This window comes from Artemia sp. Qi Xiang Cuo, chromosome 4 (assembly GCF_049724085.1).
Source record: "Artemia sp. Qi Xiang Cuo chromosome 4, ASM4972408v1, whole genome shotgun sequence".
Lineage (NCBI taxonomy): Eukaryota > Metazoa > Arthropoda > Branchiopoda > Anostraca > Artemiidae > Artemia > Artemia sp. Qi Xiang Cuo.
In genome coordinates, this window is record NC_142797.1 from 26,229,622 (window position 1) to 26,248,536 (window position 18,915).

General features: G+C 34.8%; 1 protein-coding gene across 2 annotated transcripts in view; it reads left to right on the forward strand.

The window, feature by feature from the left end:
- Positions 1 to 4,025: 4,025 nt before the first annotated feature.
- The window catches only part of LOC148952940 (farnesyl pyrophosphate synthase-like), a 31,541-nt gene continuing 16,651 nt past the window's right edge, over positions 4,026 to 18,915 (forward strand). The window contains exons 1-5 of one of the 2 annotated variants that reach the window (XM_089087470.1): positions 4,026 to 4,121; positions 6,649 to 6,828; positions 9,438 to 9,578; positions 12,099 to 12,302; positions 16,777 to 16,941. In XM_089087470.1, coding sequence (XP_088943596.1) covers positions 4,065 to 4,121; positions 6,649 to 6,828; positions 9,438 to 9,578; positions 12,099 to 12,302; positions 16,777 to 16,941 — 747 coding nt within the window. In that variant the 5' untranslated portion in view covers positions 4,026 to 4,064. The remainder of the gene's footprint in view (positions 4,122 to 6,648; positions 6,829 to 9,437; positions 9,579 to 12,098; positions 12,303 to 16,776; positions 16,942 to 18,915) is intronic. The other variant, XM_089087469.1, reaches the window with a different exon arrangement.

An 18,915-nucleotide genomic window follows, 5' to 3' on the forward strand; every position in this document is an offset into this window, starting at 1 on the left:
TTGTAATTTTTAATGTCGCTCCTTACTTTCAGTTAAAAAAACTTTTATTTTTATTTAATACTTCTAAGATCAACCGAAACAATAGTTCCCATTCCTGATTCAGTGTCAGATGACAATTTCTTATCACTAGACAGTTTTTTTGAAAATACGTTTTTCAACTTTTTATTGCTATGGGCTGTGGTTCGCTCTTTACTAGGTTGCAGCTGCCACTGCAATCATGATTAACACTATAGCCTAAGCGTCTGATACAGTACATTTTGGATATGAGGAGCCTGTCAGATGAAGTGCAAGACTTACTTAAAAGAAGCCTATTCAACGCGAAAGGGTGACCAGGCTCGTTTAACCTTGTGCTGCCGAATCATACTGTTGAATCCACCATAAATCTTGATTCAAAAAGAAATTCTGGTCTGGCTGGTATTCAAACAAGCCAACTAGCAGTCACAAAGTGGATTATTATCCTACCTTTTGTTGCCTCAGTTTCGTCTGCTTTGTATGACCTTATTAATATGAATGAAACTTCAGATTTTAATTCTTCACATCACGAAGATAGCTTGAAATTTATCGAAAAATAGATGATGCTTATAAAAACAGCTGTTTCCGTATTGCACTGTCACACAGACCACTTTACTACAACTGAAGATATCCTATAGAGACCCCGATAGACTGGCCTACCAATAAGTAGGCCAGTCTATCGGTTGCGAGCTCCTTACTTGCAGCTGAGGAAGGAGGACTTAAAGCTGTAGCCAAATATGTCAAAGGGGATAAAAAGGCCTTTTCAAAAGCTAAAGCAATGGATCTTGCTTCAAGAACTTCGGGATCAAAAACGAATGCCGTTGGACAAAGCGCAGTTTTTTCAGAGCTTATGACAGTGAAGAGAAACCTGCGTCGGATAGATTCCAGCACTACCAGTGGACTGAAACAGCTTAAAAATATTCTGGGCTTTGAACTCGTTTCATATGCTCCTTCAATTTCTGAGCTCAAGGATTCTACGTTGGCGCTTCCAAGTGATGTTGCGTCTACCGCATTAAACTTTCTGAGAGAGGCCAGTGGTTTGTGTGAATGGCCAGAAAACCCAAACTTCGAAGAGGAACGTGGCTTGTATACTTGTATGGGCGTGAAGTCTTTGTTATCGACTTCATGCCACTGGTTCACCAAAAGCCACCAGCTGAACATGAAACCGTCAAAATCTATGCCATGTAGATGCTGAAAGCCTTGTTGAAACGATACCTAAAACAGCAAGTGAAATTCATATTGTGGGTGACAGGTATGCAGGACTGTTTGGTCACACTGATCCAAATGGTTGCAGTATATCTCTGAAGGACTGCAGTGCGTGTCAACAGTTACGTGGCCACTGCTCAACAGTCTACTCCTTCTCGACGAGCTTAAAAAATGGAAACTGGACAAAGATTGTTGGAAATACAAAGAGCAAAGCAAATTTGATGAGAGCAATTTATGTACCACGGGAAGCAAATGGATTTGACTGTGTAAGCAGCTTAAGCACTGCAGACACCTTGCGTGTATTTGAAGATAGGATGAGAGCTGTATGTTCAAGTCATGATGTTGATTCGATGAGTTTTGAGGAATTTCTGTGTAGCACACAAATGATTTACGAGTACACTTGTACCCTCATTAGAAGGAGCTGAAAGCGTTGCCTCCTACAGAGGGAGCGTTTGTGGAGCATTGTAAGCGTTCTTACTATCACCTTGCGATCTGGAATACCTTATTGATTGCAAGACCATGTCTGCCCTGCCCTTTGAGTTGTGGATGGCAATTTTCTGGACAAGATGCTGTTCCTGTTGTTTCGAGCGCTTTCGTCGGGATGTTCACAACTCTTTTGTGAGTGTAGAAAAAAGTGCACCAATAACTGTAAATGCCTTCCTCGGTTTACTGACGTTTTGTGTGCTTGTACTGGAGAGTATGGTAATTCACTCGAAGAAGCACAACATATGCTTAATTTGTGGTCATTTTGTTTAAATTCTTATTCTCTCTCTTTTTTTTCATCAAAAGCTCTTCTTCTGCAGCTAATTTTTTATTTTGGTCCTACTTCTGTCGAGGCTAGGATTCAATATCTGTGCACTTTAATTTATTCGAAGTGGCTTCTGTTTTGACGCTCCAAACGGAATGGAGTTTCGAAGGTGTTGTCACCTTCCTGTGCAGTCCCAATTGCTCTGTTCCTCCCGCTTTGAACTCTTTGCAAGTACAGGAAATTTGGTTTCTGGTGTCACCACTTAGGTATGTTTTAATCATGTGCAGTTAGGAAGCAAGATCTGATTGTGCTCATCATTTTATCTTTTCTCTCTCGGTACATTGTTCTGTTTAACATTCTAAGTTTAAACCTCTCATCTAGGTCGAAAAACAGAAAATATAACTGATGACGTAATCGAATATGCAAATTAGGCGATATCTCCTTTGGTACACAAAATCTTCGTTGCAGCCGCCTATATTCGTTTTCAGCAACCAATTCTGCCCCTGATAAATCCCTCAGACCTTGTTTAGTTCGTTGAAGCCTGTGGTGTTAGAATTTCGTTGGCTTAGTCCCTGACTAAAACGCCCAAAATGTCTGGATCTTCATCACATTTTCCTATATTCTTTGAATAATTGACCCGTTTTGGGGTTTTAACACACTCCAGATTACCGCAAGTATCCCAACAGATTATAGATCAGCTCCACTCCGACATAAGTTCATCTGCAACATATGTAAGGTAAGCTGTATGTAAGGTGAGTAATTGTGTAAGGTAAGTATGAGTAGTTAAGTAAACGTACCTATATTGCTACAGGGGATTTGTGCTCAACTTTTATAAATATAAAACATTCAGGCGGTACTTGTGTCTTATAGCCACCACACTCAAGTTCTTGGTTAGGTTAATCATGCTGAAATGTACCAAAATATGATGAAAACATAATAGTTTAGTAACAAAATTATGGAAACTATAACAAAGAATTATGGAAGGGGCACCGCCCAGACCGCATTATACGAAATACGTAACCTAAACTAACCTAACCCAGCATAAACACTAACTAAAAATTTAATTAAAAGGTACTTGTGTCTTATAGCCACCACACTCAAGTTCTGTCGAGAAGCGAAGTTTGGTTGATGCTAATGAAATAAAGCAAAATATAATGAAAATATAACATTTTATCAAAAAAATTAAGAACATTACTGCAAAGAGTTATGGAAGGGGGGCCACCCTGACCGCATTGTATTTAATTTGTAACCTAAACTAACCTAACCTAACCAAAATATTAACTAAAGATTTAATTAAAACATAGCTACAATGTAGTTTTCCACCAAGCCGAAGCTAATATTCCCTGGTAAATAACCATGAAAACCGGTTATTGTCTCATGTTCGCGATACAAGATCTTGAGTATGGGGGCTATAAGACAAAAGTGTCATTCAAACTTTTCAATTCCGGATTTAAAATGAGACTTCGAATCACAGTTATGGTTTCTCTTTTGGTTTCACATTTTGTGTGCTTAGCATGCATACTGCCATAAAAACCTGGCCAATCACCCGTGTTTTTGACCTGACTTGGTGGCAGTATTAAAAATAATGCATAAACATAATTAAACAAAATAACATAAAACAAAATTAAACATAAAGCATAAACAGTATTAAACAAAACACAGCCATGAAAGACGCCACAGTCTAGAAGTGCCCTAACGTTGGCAATTTTTCTTTTCTAAAATTCGTATAGGTTTGCTGTTCCTATCTCCAATATAATAGGTTTCATTTGCGGACAAATTTATCCTGAAACATTTACCTTTACTTTTTTTCAACTCTAGAAAGCAACATTTAAATATACCAAGTAAAAACACCTTGATCTTATTTTCTTTTTATAATTTTCAAATATAGCAGCAGGAAAAATAAAATGCACCTTTAGGTCATACAAAACCACAAAGAAAGATATATAACTTAATCTCCATTTTTCCCGTCTTGTTGTTTAACTTTACGTTTTATTTGGCCAACTATATTGTAATCTTATTTCAAGAGATTCTCTTATCAGTTTTGTGGCTAATAAATCTATTCGAGATTTAGTCGCCGGTTTTAATCACAAGAGGAACTATGTTACCATCAAGGAAACTGTTGTACGATCTTTTCAAATCTTCGCTTAAACCAGTGGTAATATGATTTGTAAACCCAATAACATTTTGAAATCTATACTGATAGTCAAACTAGGCACGTATGCATGAATTTATTACAAGGAGGGGGGATTTTGGAAAGAACACTCGATGTTTACGTGTTATAGCGACCACACCCAAGAAGTGAAGTTGAATTATGGAAAGCAGGCTGCCAAAAACGCAATATATTATGTGTACATATATATTGAATATTCAATTAAAATATACCTGCATAGTACTTTATCTCACTGAGACTAAGCCTATTGTCTCCGAATACAGACAGAGAAAGACGTTTGACTCAGATCAAGAACAACAGTTTGGTCGCTACAACACGTAAGTACCCATTTCGGGAAAAAACGATCTATATGACGTTACATAAATATTCCTAATAGTTTTATACATGACTTCTCCCCCTCCCCCTAATGCGTGGATATAGCCCTAGGTTATATACAGAAGTTTGCTAATTTTTATGATTAGCCTTAACTGTTGCTTAATAATAACGATATGAAAAAAACAGTAATTTTTTATAGCCTAGGGCTATATCCAGGTAGTACAGGGGAGAGGATGAACCGGAACGAAGTTAAACTTAACGCGACTCTGAAAATCCTGTTTCTAGAGATTTCCTGAACCTTCAATATTAAAGAAATTAGTTCAGAAGAGCCAATGCGTCAGACTACTGCCAAAATAAATGAGGAATTAAGGGAAAACACATAGATATTTGAAGATTTCAGGGGTCACACGGACCCAAAAGCCCCCACACACCCAGCGTACCTGCCTAAGCCGATCCTTCACAATTCTGATGTAATGACGATCCAATTTTGTTTTCGCATGGAGGGTATAATAAAAGAAAAACCTTAAAAAGTTGCAACACCAAAACTCGGAATGACGAAAAGTCTCAAAAAAACAAATTTGTATGCATCACAGATCAAAACTAAAAACACCCAACAAAGGACAAAAGAAACCTTTCATCTAGAGAACAGTACCTGAAGTGCAAAAAAAAATTACTGCTAAAAAAAGGCTCTTGGAGGTTAGGTCGAAATATATATATAGCCTAAAGATGGAAAAAGTCATTTTACTTCGATATAAACTTACTGCTAATTTTAATACAATATTTTTTAAGAGACAATGAAGGAATCAACCATCTTTTTGTGTCTTCTGGAAGAAGAAAATAATACTTACTTTTGTTTTTTAATTGAAATGCATAGCCACTTGGAGAATTAATTAGGTTTCTTTTGGAAATAATGCATAATCATACTTTGGGGTAGGATAAAGATTCATCCTCCCTATAGTTTTACTTGAAGGAGCCTCCTGATAAATTTTAGATTTTAGGCAGTATTTTTTATGTTTAAATTCTCTCTCCCTAATGATAGGTCCTTTGACTTTTTGCTAGGGGACTGGGTTAATATTTTCAATTTTTCTATATCATTCTGTAAAATTTGCCTTTTATGGGTGGAAGTGCGAAGTTTTTGGGAGTTCTGATGAATGTTGCCATAGAAAGCTCTTGGAGGTATGTTCAAATTATTTAGAAATATTCATGTGGCAAAAGACGGGGTATTTATTAATTTCTAGCAGTATTGAGAAGGGATAACTGACGAGGAGATTTGAAGGAGATAAGATATTTTTTTAAATTGTGACGATACATTCAAAATAAATTGAAAAGTATTCTATAAAACAGTGATTGAAAAAAAGAATGTGAGCTTTCTTATGCATACTATGGTTTGAACTATTAAATAAAAAGTTTCAAACAGAAAAAAAAATGCTTCTGGAAAAACATCCTAAGCCGTCAAATACATGTTTTTAAAAAATCTAAAAAAAAAAAAATTCTAAAGAAAGGGAAAAATTTGAATATTGGCAAAAACTGACAACTGTAAAATATGACATCATATGAAGGCAAATTTGAGATTGTTATACATCAAAATGTAATACAAAAAATCCGCATATTGCTAAATGGCTTTCACAGTGATAAATGTTTGGAAAATACTTAAAGTAAGTTCAAGAGCTTACATACTCTGAAATTTAAATATGTTGGTATCATTTCGTGTTCAGAATAATTTCTGAAAATTCCAGGTTGAAATTATTACTGATAACATTGGTATGGGTAATTTAATGCTATTTAATGTATCCCTTTGTACTGGGAATGCTTCAAAGCCAAAAGAATAACATAAGAAAAAGGAATACATTGCTCGTATATAGATAATCCTTAGTAATAGTGAACTGAATAAAACAGAATGTTAAAAAACTATATTACAAATTTGTTTATTTATTTTCGGGGGAAGGGTTTCCAACTAAGGGAGACACCATTTATACCTATTGTTTCCTCAAACAATATATTCTTTTAGATTTTGGGTGAAAGCCCAAACCCCAACAGGTCAATATTATTGGAGTTGCACTGCTATGATAAATAAAAGATGCCTCTGGAAGAATATAGAATTCGAAAGGTTCTAATGCTTGCTCTTTCATATTTCTTTTTACCACAGGAGAAAATGAATTAGAATACTAATCTGTTTTCATTTTAACCTTCCCTTGAGGGGCTCCATTTTGAGGGGCTGGTGGCAACAAAAGCTGTCTCAGTTAGACATGGGAATACCAGTCAGAAGTACCAAACAAGGACTGATCTTGAAGCAGCGTTGCCAAGAATCATCAAAGAAGCAATTGTTGAAAACCCTATCTTTGATGGCCTCCCAATAGCGCAAGATTGGTATAAAACGGTATATTGTAATAGTAACATTCTCTCTGACAGATTTTAAAAAACACGTGTAGTAAATTTATGATGACACATAATAATCAAACCATTCTTGGTAGGGAATAGGAAGTAAACTATATCCCTCGTAAATAAAAATATAAATTAAAAAAAATGGAAAATAAATATGCAATCTAATACGCTTACCTTAATTCTGATTTCAATTAATTAAGTTTAATACTGCCTATGCACAGCTAAAAGCATATGAATGTTGATTCCGAGGTCAATTTTAATTTTGGAGGATCGATGTTAGAGGTTGAAGAAGAATTTGTGTATTTGGGTGTTAAGTTTAGTGCGTTAAGGGGGGGAGGTCTCTAGGCAGGTAGAAGATTGCAAGTTAAGGGGTAATAGGCTAATAAATATGATTTTGAGAAGTAATTTGGGTCAGCTAGCTGACATGAGGATCCAAAAAAGTGTGTTCCAGACAAAAGTAGCTTCTAGTCTACATTGGGGTTCTGAGGTTTGGGGTTTTGCTAAAGCAGCTAAGTTAGAAGTAGTTTAGCTAAGATATTTTAAGAAAATTTTAGGCTTGAAGGATTCACTTAGTTTAGTGGTACTGAAAAGAGTTTTTGGGCTTTTCACTTTAAGGAGTGTAAGATTGGTTAAAATGGTAAAGTTTTGGGAGAAACTAATTAGGCTATTTAGAGTTCGGGTTCTTAAGTCAGCTTATTTGGAGAGCTTGAAGGACGGTAGACGTGGTTCTTGGCCAAATCAGGTCAAGAAAATATTGGACCTTTGTGGCCTTTCGGAATTGTGGAATGAAAGATAAGACCAAATGGATGAAAGCGTGTCAGCATGGAAGGAAGTCCAGCGAACCCTAAATGACTAGAAATCGAAGAGTGACATGCTCATAAAGAACCAACCTATGTCTTTGAGGTTTTACTCCTAAGCTACAGAGTGTTGGGGGGATGAGTTTTATTTTAAATTTGGGTTGAATAAAGAGGAATTGAAGAATTTGTTGTTGGTAAGAGGGGATAGTTTGGATATAGGTGAGAAAAGGAAATTTTTAGGAAAGATTAGGCTGGCGGGTGGCCTCTACTTATGCCCTATGTGTGGATGTGTGAATGAGCGGATGGCTGAGAGGAACGCATGTGCTAATAAGTGGTTGTGTAAGTTTCTTCGTTTAGGGACTAAACATAGGGAATCATGTTTGAGGGCATAGATTGTTACGCTTTTTAGGATTTGAATTTTATTATGATTGGTGTTTGTCAGTTAAAATGTTGAACCTTGGTGTGCTTCTTTTTCTTTTTGTCTTTTTGTTGTTGCTTTTTTCTTCTTTTTATTTATAATATATAAAGCTTTGTTTGTAGACTTTATTCTGTGATGCTATGGCCCGCTGGCTTTTTGCAATAGATCTTATCTTAGCTATCTTATCTATGAAAATCATGCAAAATTTTAGAGAGAGTGCCTAAGCATTCCCAAAAAGGCAAGCAACCTCAGTTACATTTACACTATCAGTTTCAAAATGTATGGAAACCCTATACCTAAGATTTCTGGTATTAATCTACGAAAATGCCAAATTCGGATTTATTGTTGCGTGTTTATTAGTTGTTTTTTTCTTTGGGGTGTATTATCGAGATTGGGGAGGGATCATTTGAACGGAACTTGTTACCTCAAGTTCCCATTTAAAGTAACAACAAGCATTACGCCACAGCAAAGGCCATTTTGTACCACATTTGGCCCTTTGTGCCACAAATCAACGAATTTGACCCAGAATCTTCGTTTATAACACAGAAAATGTTTTGCTTCACACAAATACAGTGATGAAAGCGGTGGAATCATTTTTTTTCAAATCTAGATGACTATTTCGCTGCCCAAAGAGAAAAAATCTCTTTGTTGACATTTGTCACGGCCATTTATTTTATTGACGTTTGTTTACTTCACCCCGCATAACCATGCTTCTGGAGCTAATTACCTTGTTTTGTTTATTTTATACTTTTTTTGTCAGTACAGTAAACTGACTGATTGATACGAATTCTCAAAGCTATGAATTTCAACCAAGAAATATACTGCTAATAAAGCAACTAAGCCACCTAACAAAATTCTAAAATTCAATTAAGATGTGACATCTGCCTTTTCCAATTCTATAAAATGAAAAATGATGGAAAAGTAAAATAAAATTTCAAGAAGAAACTCTTGATGTCATGCAGATGAAAGGAAGGTCCTGTGGGCCTATACTCCCAACCCAAATTCATTTTTATTACTATTTTCCAATATTTTTTTATATTGTCTCTGTAATTCCACTCTCTTGGTGCATTTATACTCCTTAGGACCCTCCCCCTCCTCCAAACTCCTGCGCACGTGTCTGCTTGCTTCATAATCATTGCACACAAAAATGGAACAACATAATCCTCGACGTTTTTGTATTAATAAAGGTAAAGGTACGAGTGAGTGTTGGCTTGGAATGATAGCGTCTTCTATGTTCTTTTTCTTCCTGTTCAAAATCTTTCCGTTGCGTAATATTCTCTTTGGGTATTTACAATCCGAGGTGTAATGACAATAGTTATGTTCAAAAAATCTCAGTGTTGAAGTATGCTCCTTGTTTGTTGAACCTAGGATTACATTTTTTCCTTACAGGTGTTTGAGTATAACCTTATCGGTGGCAAGATGACCCGAGGACTACTGTTTTTAGATTCTTTCCACAAAATGGCTGATCCAACCATGATTAATGAAAGAACGATTTTTGAAGCACAGGCAATGGCATGGACCATTGAACTGGTAAATCATTCTTTGCTAATCAGTTACGACCCGTTTTCGTTTGAGGGTTTACAGAGTAACACGAAACGAATCAGCCAAAGGAAAAACCCGTTTTCCTTCGCTGTATTGACCATAAACGTATCATTATATTTAAAATTATAAATCTATGGTATTGACAGAAGAAATATCTTAGAGTCTCAATACTTGACTTACTCTCCGGTTTGTCCATGAAACTTCTAGTGAAAAAGGAGCTTAAGATACTTGTGCTTAAACAGTGGATAGTTGCAGGTTTGCAGTACTGTCATTAGACATTAGAAAACAATAATAAATACAAAATTGAATCATTATTTAATTTATTATTAAACATTAATAAATATTAAAAACATTTGTTATTAAGAAATAAAAAACATAAGTGCATATCCTTATCCTGTGCATAACCCACAGTATATAAATATAATACAATATGATCATTCCCTATCTCAGCCATCATACAAAGCCGGACCAAGATGCAAGTGCTCCGGAGAACATCTAAACAAGTATAAACATAAGCTACATTCGATATTTTTACGGGTAGACAAGTCAGATTTCTCTTGAACGCAAAACTTGGCTTCACCTTTGTAGCGCTTAATTTTAAAGAATCTTATCTTAAATTAATTTATTCAAATACATATATGAGAATCGGTAATTAGTAGTGTAATGTTGTTATTAGATGTTTTTATGGATTACAAGTAGGTTTTGAAGTCTCAATTTGGTTTCAAAGGCATTTTGAGAAAGTTTCTGCCAAAATACGTGTTCCAGTGTAATATACACTGGACCGGTGATGGTAGATTAAATGGGAGGAGCTGTTTGTACGCGCTGAGAATGTAGTAGTCAAAAATCACTAAGCCGTGATCTTACTTTTATATTATATATATACATACAATGTCCTAACCCAACAAATGCAAAATTTTGTTTTCTAATATCGTTGCCAGTCCCTTTTTTCTGCAAAGGTTTGAGAGTTTACATTTTATTGTTATTAATTGGTTTTGCCATTACTTTTGTGAAAGTTTAATTTTTGAAATTTAAGAAAGAATCCTACTTACTAGAAGAACTCTTAGAAAGAATATACTTACTCTTAAATGTAAGCATAGCATATTTTCATCATGACTTGAGAAAACCTTCCTTTTTACTTGGTTGTGTATATTCCACGTTTAATTTTTTAGCAAAAGATTAACTTTGCCGAAATCGCGATGTAAAAAGACTAGGTCTTTTGGCATAGGCTAAAACCAATATCACCTCAAGCGCTAAGTATATACAGAGGCGTCTTTTTACGGACATTAGAGGGGTTGAAATATATTTTTCAAAATCTTAAGGACAGTAATTTTTCAATAAAATACCAAAAAATAACACCCTTCAACGAAAAATTTTAAAAAAGTTACTTTTCTAAATTTATCAGGGAGGAAAAACCTTGGGGGGCAAGTGTCCTTTTCGCATTGACGCTACTGAGTTCATAATAGACCACACTGCCGTTCCATAACTGAGTTCCACACTGCCTTTCGCTACTGAGTTCATAATAGACCACATTGCCTTTCCATAACAGACAATGAAACACACTTGAAAACAATAGGGAAACTTTTCTCAAGACACTGGAATTCAATTCAGTTAAAATTTCGGCCCTATGTCTAAAGACGCTCCTCAGCACAACCCAAGTAAACATATAAACAAAAAACTTACGTTAAAATGTGAACTTTAAAACTAAGATTTTTTTTATAAAACATTGGTTTTGAAGTTCGCATTTTAATGTAAGTTTTTTTTTTATATGTTTGCTTGTGTTGTGCTGAGGACGGCCCTTGGACATAGGGTCGAAATATTCACTTTATTGAATTCCACTGTCTTGAGAAAAGTTACTCTATTGTTTCTAAGTGTGTTTCTTTGTTCGAGTTCATAATATGGAAATATTGCTGCCGTTTTGGATCAAAGTCAGAAAGTTTGTCTTAATTGCTGGTAAATTTGTGCTTAAAATGAACGGAAGCTTCCTGTTTATTCACTGGTGAAACTGTGTCACATATTTTCTTTTCATCAAAAATATCCGTCAGAATTTTCATAGTGATATTGGTAAGCCATTTTCACTTGAAATCTTTTGCCATCATCTGTCGTGGCTTGGACAAAATATTAAATAGACTGGGTGAGGAGGATCTGTATTGAGTCACTCCTACGGTACCAAAATATTTTTTTTTACTTCTCTGTCGGAATAGCATATTATCCCAATGTCAGATTTTTGGTGCTATATCAAAATTTTGTTAAAATATTTGTTTCTACATTAGGCCTGTTTCTACCTACATTCAATTTTAAATTTAAACGACAATAAGAAATGAAATTATTGATGTTTCTTAAGAATTTGGTTTCTTTTGTTTAAGGAAATAACTCGTACATCTGTGAGTGCTATGAATGCTATGAAATGTCTATGAATTCCGGATCTCTGCTGAAAATTCAATTTTTTTTATGGAGGGGGGGGACGTAAATATATATTATCTTATTTTAGAAACATTCTTTTCTTTATAGCTTTTGTCTGCAATTCTATTGATTGATGATATGATGGATGAAGCTTATACGCGAAGAGGACGTGACTGCTGGTATCGAACCAATAACCTTGGACCAAAAGCTACCAACGACGGATTATTTATGGAAGCAGCCATATTTGAATTTTTGAAGAAGTATTTTTATGAAAAACCATACTACATGAACGTTGTTAGAGTATTTGAAGAGGTGAGTTAGGTTACAGCAATTCAAAAGATGTTGGCAAAAAGCTCAATCAAAAAGTATGAGCAACTTACAAGAGTGGAAACTGGCGCTAGTGTCAACAAAACAACTGTCAACGCCATCAAGCGTGTGGTGACACTTGGCATTTTTTCAAGCTATGTAATCATCATTTTCTGTCAGAAACTAAGGTTAGATATTTATTATTGCCCTAATTTTACCAATTACACTAATTAAATTGATTATCCTTATTACACTGATAAAAATGCCAATTATCGCCAAACACTTGGTGGTGTTGATAGCTTTTTGCCGACACTAACACCAGTTTCCACTCTTATAAGTTACTCATACTCTTTAGGTTCAATTAAGGCATTGTGGGACTTTATATAGTGGGAACCAGAGAGTATGAGTAACTTATAAGAGTGAATATTGTCGCTAGTGTCGACAAAAATAACTGTCAACGCCATCTAGTGTTGGGAGAGACTTGGCATTTTTTCAAGCTTTGTAATCGTCTTTGGTCAGGAACTAAGATCAGACACTTATTAATTCCCTAAGTTTACAAATTGCTCTAATTAAATTAATCGTTCTTATTACTACACTGGAAAAAATTCGAAGTATCACTAGAAGCTAGATGGCGTTGATATTCTATTTTTGTCGACACTAGCACCAGTTACCACTCTTATAAGTTACCCATACTCTTTGGTGGGAACCACAGACATGTTAAGGTACACAATGCAGGTTTCCAACATGTCTTTGCTGCAATGTCAAACGAAACGGTCGGTTTTTAAGTGTGCCATGAAGCTATTTGTGATGATGTCCCTTTGTGTTGGAAGACAGGGTTGCCATGTTCATTAAACGATCAGTTTATTGAAATAATGAATATATGTTCGTTAATTTATATTTATTAAATATCGTGATAAGTAATCACAAGAAAAGTTATGATTATTTTGCAATTTATTCTAAATTAGCTTAAATTTCTATTTTACAGATATAACATTCGCAGATATAACATTAGCAGATATTACATCAAACGTACTTTTGATTAGCCAATACATTGGCCATATTCCGCTACAGCACTGCCATGTTGATTAATTCCTGTTTCACTCCCTTTTCCTTACCATCATAACTGGCTACTTAGCTTTCGTAATTAATTTGCGCGACTAAAGACAAACTTTATCCGCCGTTCGTGGTAATGAGCGATTACTAATAGAAACCAAAGTTGTAAAAAATAGAATCTCAGTAACAATACATGCATAAAAATAATTTGTTTTTATACTGTTTTCAGTAACTTGAAACTTACCTATAAAAACTTTTCTATAAGAAAATTCACATAATTTAGTGAACATGGGAGAAAATAAATCTAAAAGGGGTGCGATATGAATGGAAATTATAACATCAAATTGAATATCTTTGAGCTCCTTGAAGTTAAGACTACAGCTTTAAAATTTACGAAAATACAATATTTCATGTTTTTCTTGAAAAAACGGATGGGTGTTTATTTTGTTATGTTGTTTTGTTTGTGTTTTTTTTTTTTGGGGGGGGGGATAATCACGTCAAGCTATTGGTTGGAAAATATTGGGAGGAGACTTATTCGAGCAAAAATTCAACTCGCGTGACATTTTTAGGTAACAAAGGAGATCGCATCTCAGCTATGTGCCATCTTCGGTCATTTTGTACCCCGGCACGATTTTTGGCTCTAATAAGGTCAGAATACAAAATAAGTTGTTTTTTTTATTACAGGCTTCACTGCTCCATCACAAATGATGATTTGCCGCTAGTCCAGGTAGTTAACTCATTTTCTAACACTGAGGTACTTGTTATACCTTCTCTTGAACACGTCAAGGGAAGGATTTTTGGGGATTACCTCTGCCGGCAATCTATTCCATTTGGCAACCGATCGCTGGGCGAAACTCCTTTTCAGATATTCTTGGCAAAGAGTACCCTGCACAAGGTAGTCCTGACGAGCTGTACTTCGGCGAGTTGATCGCAAGGGTTTTGCTTTATCAGGAACGAGCTTTGATAGTTCCTCCGATGGAGGGTTAGACAAGTACTTATAGATAAAACCGACATGGATGCCACATCGAAACGTTCCTGGATCAGCTGTGGGGTTTTAGCTTTCGTGTTGCCAGAGGTTGCTGCACGCACTGCTCCATTTTGAATATGTTGGAGTGGAGTGATGAGGCTTTTTGGTGCACCAGCGAAGAGAGGACTTGCATATTCCATGACAGGTCTGATGCACGAATTGAAAAGTGGCAGAATGGAACCACCAGGGAGAAGATTTTTGCATCTTAGGATAACACCTAATTTTTTATTGCAAGAGGATCTAATTTTACTGAGTTGCTCAGTCCATGAGAGTTCCGAAGAGAAATTAATTCCAAGTAGGCGCAGTGTATCAACTCGCGTTATTACCTCTCCTTTGAAGACGAAATCAGGATGAGTCGGTTTGATAAAATCAAAACCATTGCGAAAAAACCTGTCAGTTTCTTAGGAATAACGACCACTAAATGGGCATTATGTTCCTAAACGTATATTTTGTCTATCTAAAGTGAAGGATTATTATAGACAATAATTCAAAAAATACATCTAAATCTGTTGATGATTTTAGTCTTCATTTATGTACAGTATTGTATACTTGGCAATCAGGAACATTTTTCCCGCGAGTCATGTGCTAGTTCATTCATTTTTGAAGTATTTAGATAAAAGAACTTGAATGTTTAGCGTAATAGTGGAGGACTAAAGAGTGTGACTGCACCTCTAGCATGTTTGATTATTTTGGTTTGATTGAAGGTTTAATATCGCTCTTTACTTTCATTCAAAAGATGTCCTTAAATGGCCTTAATTGAATAAAAAAAAAAAATTCAATCTAATTAATTGAAAGTAAGTTAACTAATATCAATAAGGATCATTGCGATGTTTTTTTTAAAGAAATATTCATTGCCTTGTGATTGTTGCTGTAAATTGTAAATTTCGTTATTTGATTTTGTTTTATATTTAACAGAATACTTTATAATATAATTCATTGATCAAAAGTTTCATTTTATTTGATTCTGTTTTTATGATTATTTATGTAATTATATATTATTTTTATGAAAATTCTATTTTGGAATTTCTGATGAAGTTGAAGGTTTTGACCAAATAGGAAAACGAGAGACTTATCCAAACTAATCTTTTAGTAGTGGTGAACTCGTCTACGGAAAATTGTACAGTATGCAAAATGACATTTGCGATTAAATAAGAGATAAAAGTAAAGTAAACACCTTTATTTAAAGGTATTGTCAATATCTATTTTATTTTGTTATTTTTTTTTACGTCGAGGCCGTTTTTATGACAATTCATAACTGAGAAGAGAACTTAGATAGCAGATAATGTGTTATTTTAGAATTTTGACTCCGCTCTGCCATCATAGTACAAACAATTAGGTTATAGCTGTGTCTACAAGGTTTTTCTCACAAAAGTTATTTTCATAATACTCAACTTTCTATACAGATGGTAGAAAGTGTGGAATAGGGTAGCACCAAATATGATTTTAAAATACCAGGAGGGCTGAACTGAAATGCAATTAAGAGATATATAGATAGTGAAATAATACATCTTTATTCTAAAATTATTTTTATTCATAAGAAAGTTAAAAATACAAAATCTTCGGACCAAAAAAGACTTTAGGGGCCCGAGAGAAATTCCCCCCTCCCCAACTTACTACACCCTCCCTCTTAGCTGCTCCCCTGACTAGATATCATGGTTTTAAATGACTGAATTCCGGATCTTTCATCCACACAAGTGAACAGTGACTAAACAGACATATAGTTTATCGTAATCTTTTAGTTGTTTTGGTAGAAGATGTGCGTTCTTGAACTCACCACACATTTAGAACGTTGCTGCACCAGGTGTGTATTGACAACAAATATACTTTGACTTCATTTGACTCACCTCTGCTGCTCTCTCCACCATGGTCAAACTTAGCTGTTGGCTCCGCCCCCTGGGACTGGACAAGCAAAAATTACTTGAGTAAATCTGGCGACAACTTCTGGATAAGTTACGCATAAAAAAAATCGGCCGATATCCAATAATTTTTTCCCGATATCCGATAATGACACTGACTCTGCATTGGCCTGATAATATCGGCCGGCCAATATATCGGTCAGGCCCTAATTTGGAGCACCAGTGTGAGAGTGCTAATTTGTCTGGAGGATCAATATTAGAACTGTCAAAGTTTGCAACGAATAAACTTCAACAATCGATTATTCATATAAGGTTTTGTCCCAAACAGATCTTGGTCTGGTACTTGATATGTACGCCTACATGACAGACGGTAAAACATATCTGTCAAAATTTATGAAGGAGCAACTGTCTCTCATTGCCACAGACAAAATATCTTACCTGACAGCATATATTCCTGTTATTCGGGCTATGAATTTAGAGTGCCAATATTAGAACCGTTCTAGATTACAATTAAAAATTTCTAAAAATATGTTATTAATTTTAGGTTTTGCACAAAACGAATCTTGGTCAAGTAATTGACATGCACGCCTACACGACAAATGGCAAAACAGATTTATCGAAAGTTACAAAAGAGCAAGTGTCTCTCATTGCTATATATAAAACATCTTACCTGACGACATATATTCCTGTTATTCTGGCTATGCATATGGTAAGTTTTGTACTAGCAAATGTGTCTTTTGTTTCAAAATTCTATTACCATATTTCATCCAAATACTCCTAATAATAATAATAATAGTGAAGAATAATTATAATAATTATAATTTGCTCATACCCCACATCATACAAGGAGTATTGCACTCATGGAGTAATTGAAAAAAATGACCCAGAAACAAAACTAAAAATCAACATAACTAAATCTTAAAAACTAAACATCTATTAATATTAGAAGCTAATTAAATCATGATGTGGCTAAAATTGAAGGATTCTGAGGCTGAAAATTTATTGTACATCGTGGTTAATATTGCTGTTAAATCTGGACATTATATTTCCTAAGAATTCTGCTGTTGTTATGTCAAGGAAGGATATAAAGTAAAACCTTAAAATTGTTCCAATAAAGTGAAAAAATTTTTTAACATCATTTTTTCTTAAAATGGAATAGTAACAAGAAGAGTAAGAGACGGAATGCCCACAAAAGCAGAATACAACCTACACAGGTCGTAACGTCACTTACGGTATGCGTGCTGTAGGGTGCATAAATTGAGAGGGGGGAGGGTGTTAATCGTTCCCCTAGATTCTTTCATGCCTCTCTCTCCTAGAGTTTGAAGACACCTTTTTTTTAGGTATTTTAGCTGAAAGGTGTCTTTTTTTGGTATTTTCGCTGAAAACATTGAAAAAAAATACCCTCAAGATTTAATAGAATATATTTAGCTATCCATCCCCTGCCTTTTTGTGAATTGGTCTTTAGTTCAGTTCAATTTAATTTTATGTGCAACCAAAACATACAGGAATTGAAACATGAATTTAAACTTGAAACATGAAATTATGAATTGAAAATCAAGAATTTTGCAGTAGGCATCAAGACATGGCTAATTGCAGAAAAATCCAAGACAGATAGTCCAAGTAATTGAGAGGCAAATGTTTAAATGGCACTGGTAAATGGCGGGATAAAGTATGACTTATTGGAACTTCCTGTACATTCGACTAAACTGCCAGTACCCGCCTAAAAAAAGTGTAAAAAGTATTTGCGACTTGGTGGGGCTATTCAACTAACTTTCTAACTATCAACCAACTAAACACAAAGAGAAAGAAAGACGAAACAAAAGATGACCTTCATCTTTCATCATCAACTCATAATAACTAATCAACTTCATCATAATCATAATCAACTTCATCTTCCTTCATCAACTCATAATAATAATGAGAAAAAGAATTTAAAAAACTCTGAGCCTCGACCTAACAAATACTTTTTCAACGTTTCAGTGACGGAGGTTATGAATTGAGCTTGCAACAGCAATACTTAACCTCTGAAAAGAGGGAATAGAAGCTATTCAGAAATTATGAAATACCGGACAAATATCAGAAAAGGTCATGCTATTGAAAGCCAGAACCTCAGATTTATCAATATTAAAAGAAAGACCAATATTAGGAAAAAAGCGGGAAAGTTTGGAAACCAAAGCTGGAAGACCTTGAACATTTTTACAAAGAAGTGGAAGATCATTAGCATAAGCAAAATAAGAAACATCCGTAAGCCAAATAAAATAAATTTATCTAAAACACTGGAAATGCACAATTCAAACACTGTGTGATAAAATCTCATGTTGCCTCACCCCATGATAGCAATGAACAGAGGGCGGAAAATACTAATGTGGAGGAAAGAATTCCTATACCAAAAGCGAATAAGGGCACTAATAAAAAGATTTATTCATAGAAAAGTTACAAATGAATGTGCATTGTCAGTTTAATATGCATATACTGATATTTAGTGATCAAAATATTAATATTATTTGATTTATTAAATTTATAAAAGTAAAAACATTTATATTCTTTTCAGTAAAGTGAAAATTTTGTTCTGGCCGTGGGAAGGCATAGGGGTTTTGCGCCCAACTTATGTTAATTTCTGCTCGTTTTGAGTTTGACTCGGTTATTTATTGTAATTTCTGTTTGTTTTGGGTTTCATTTATTT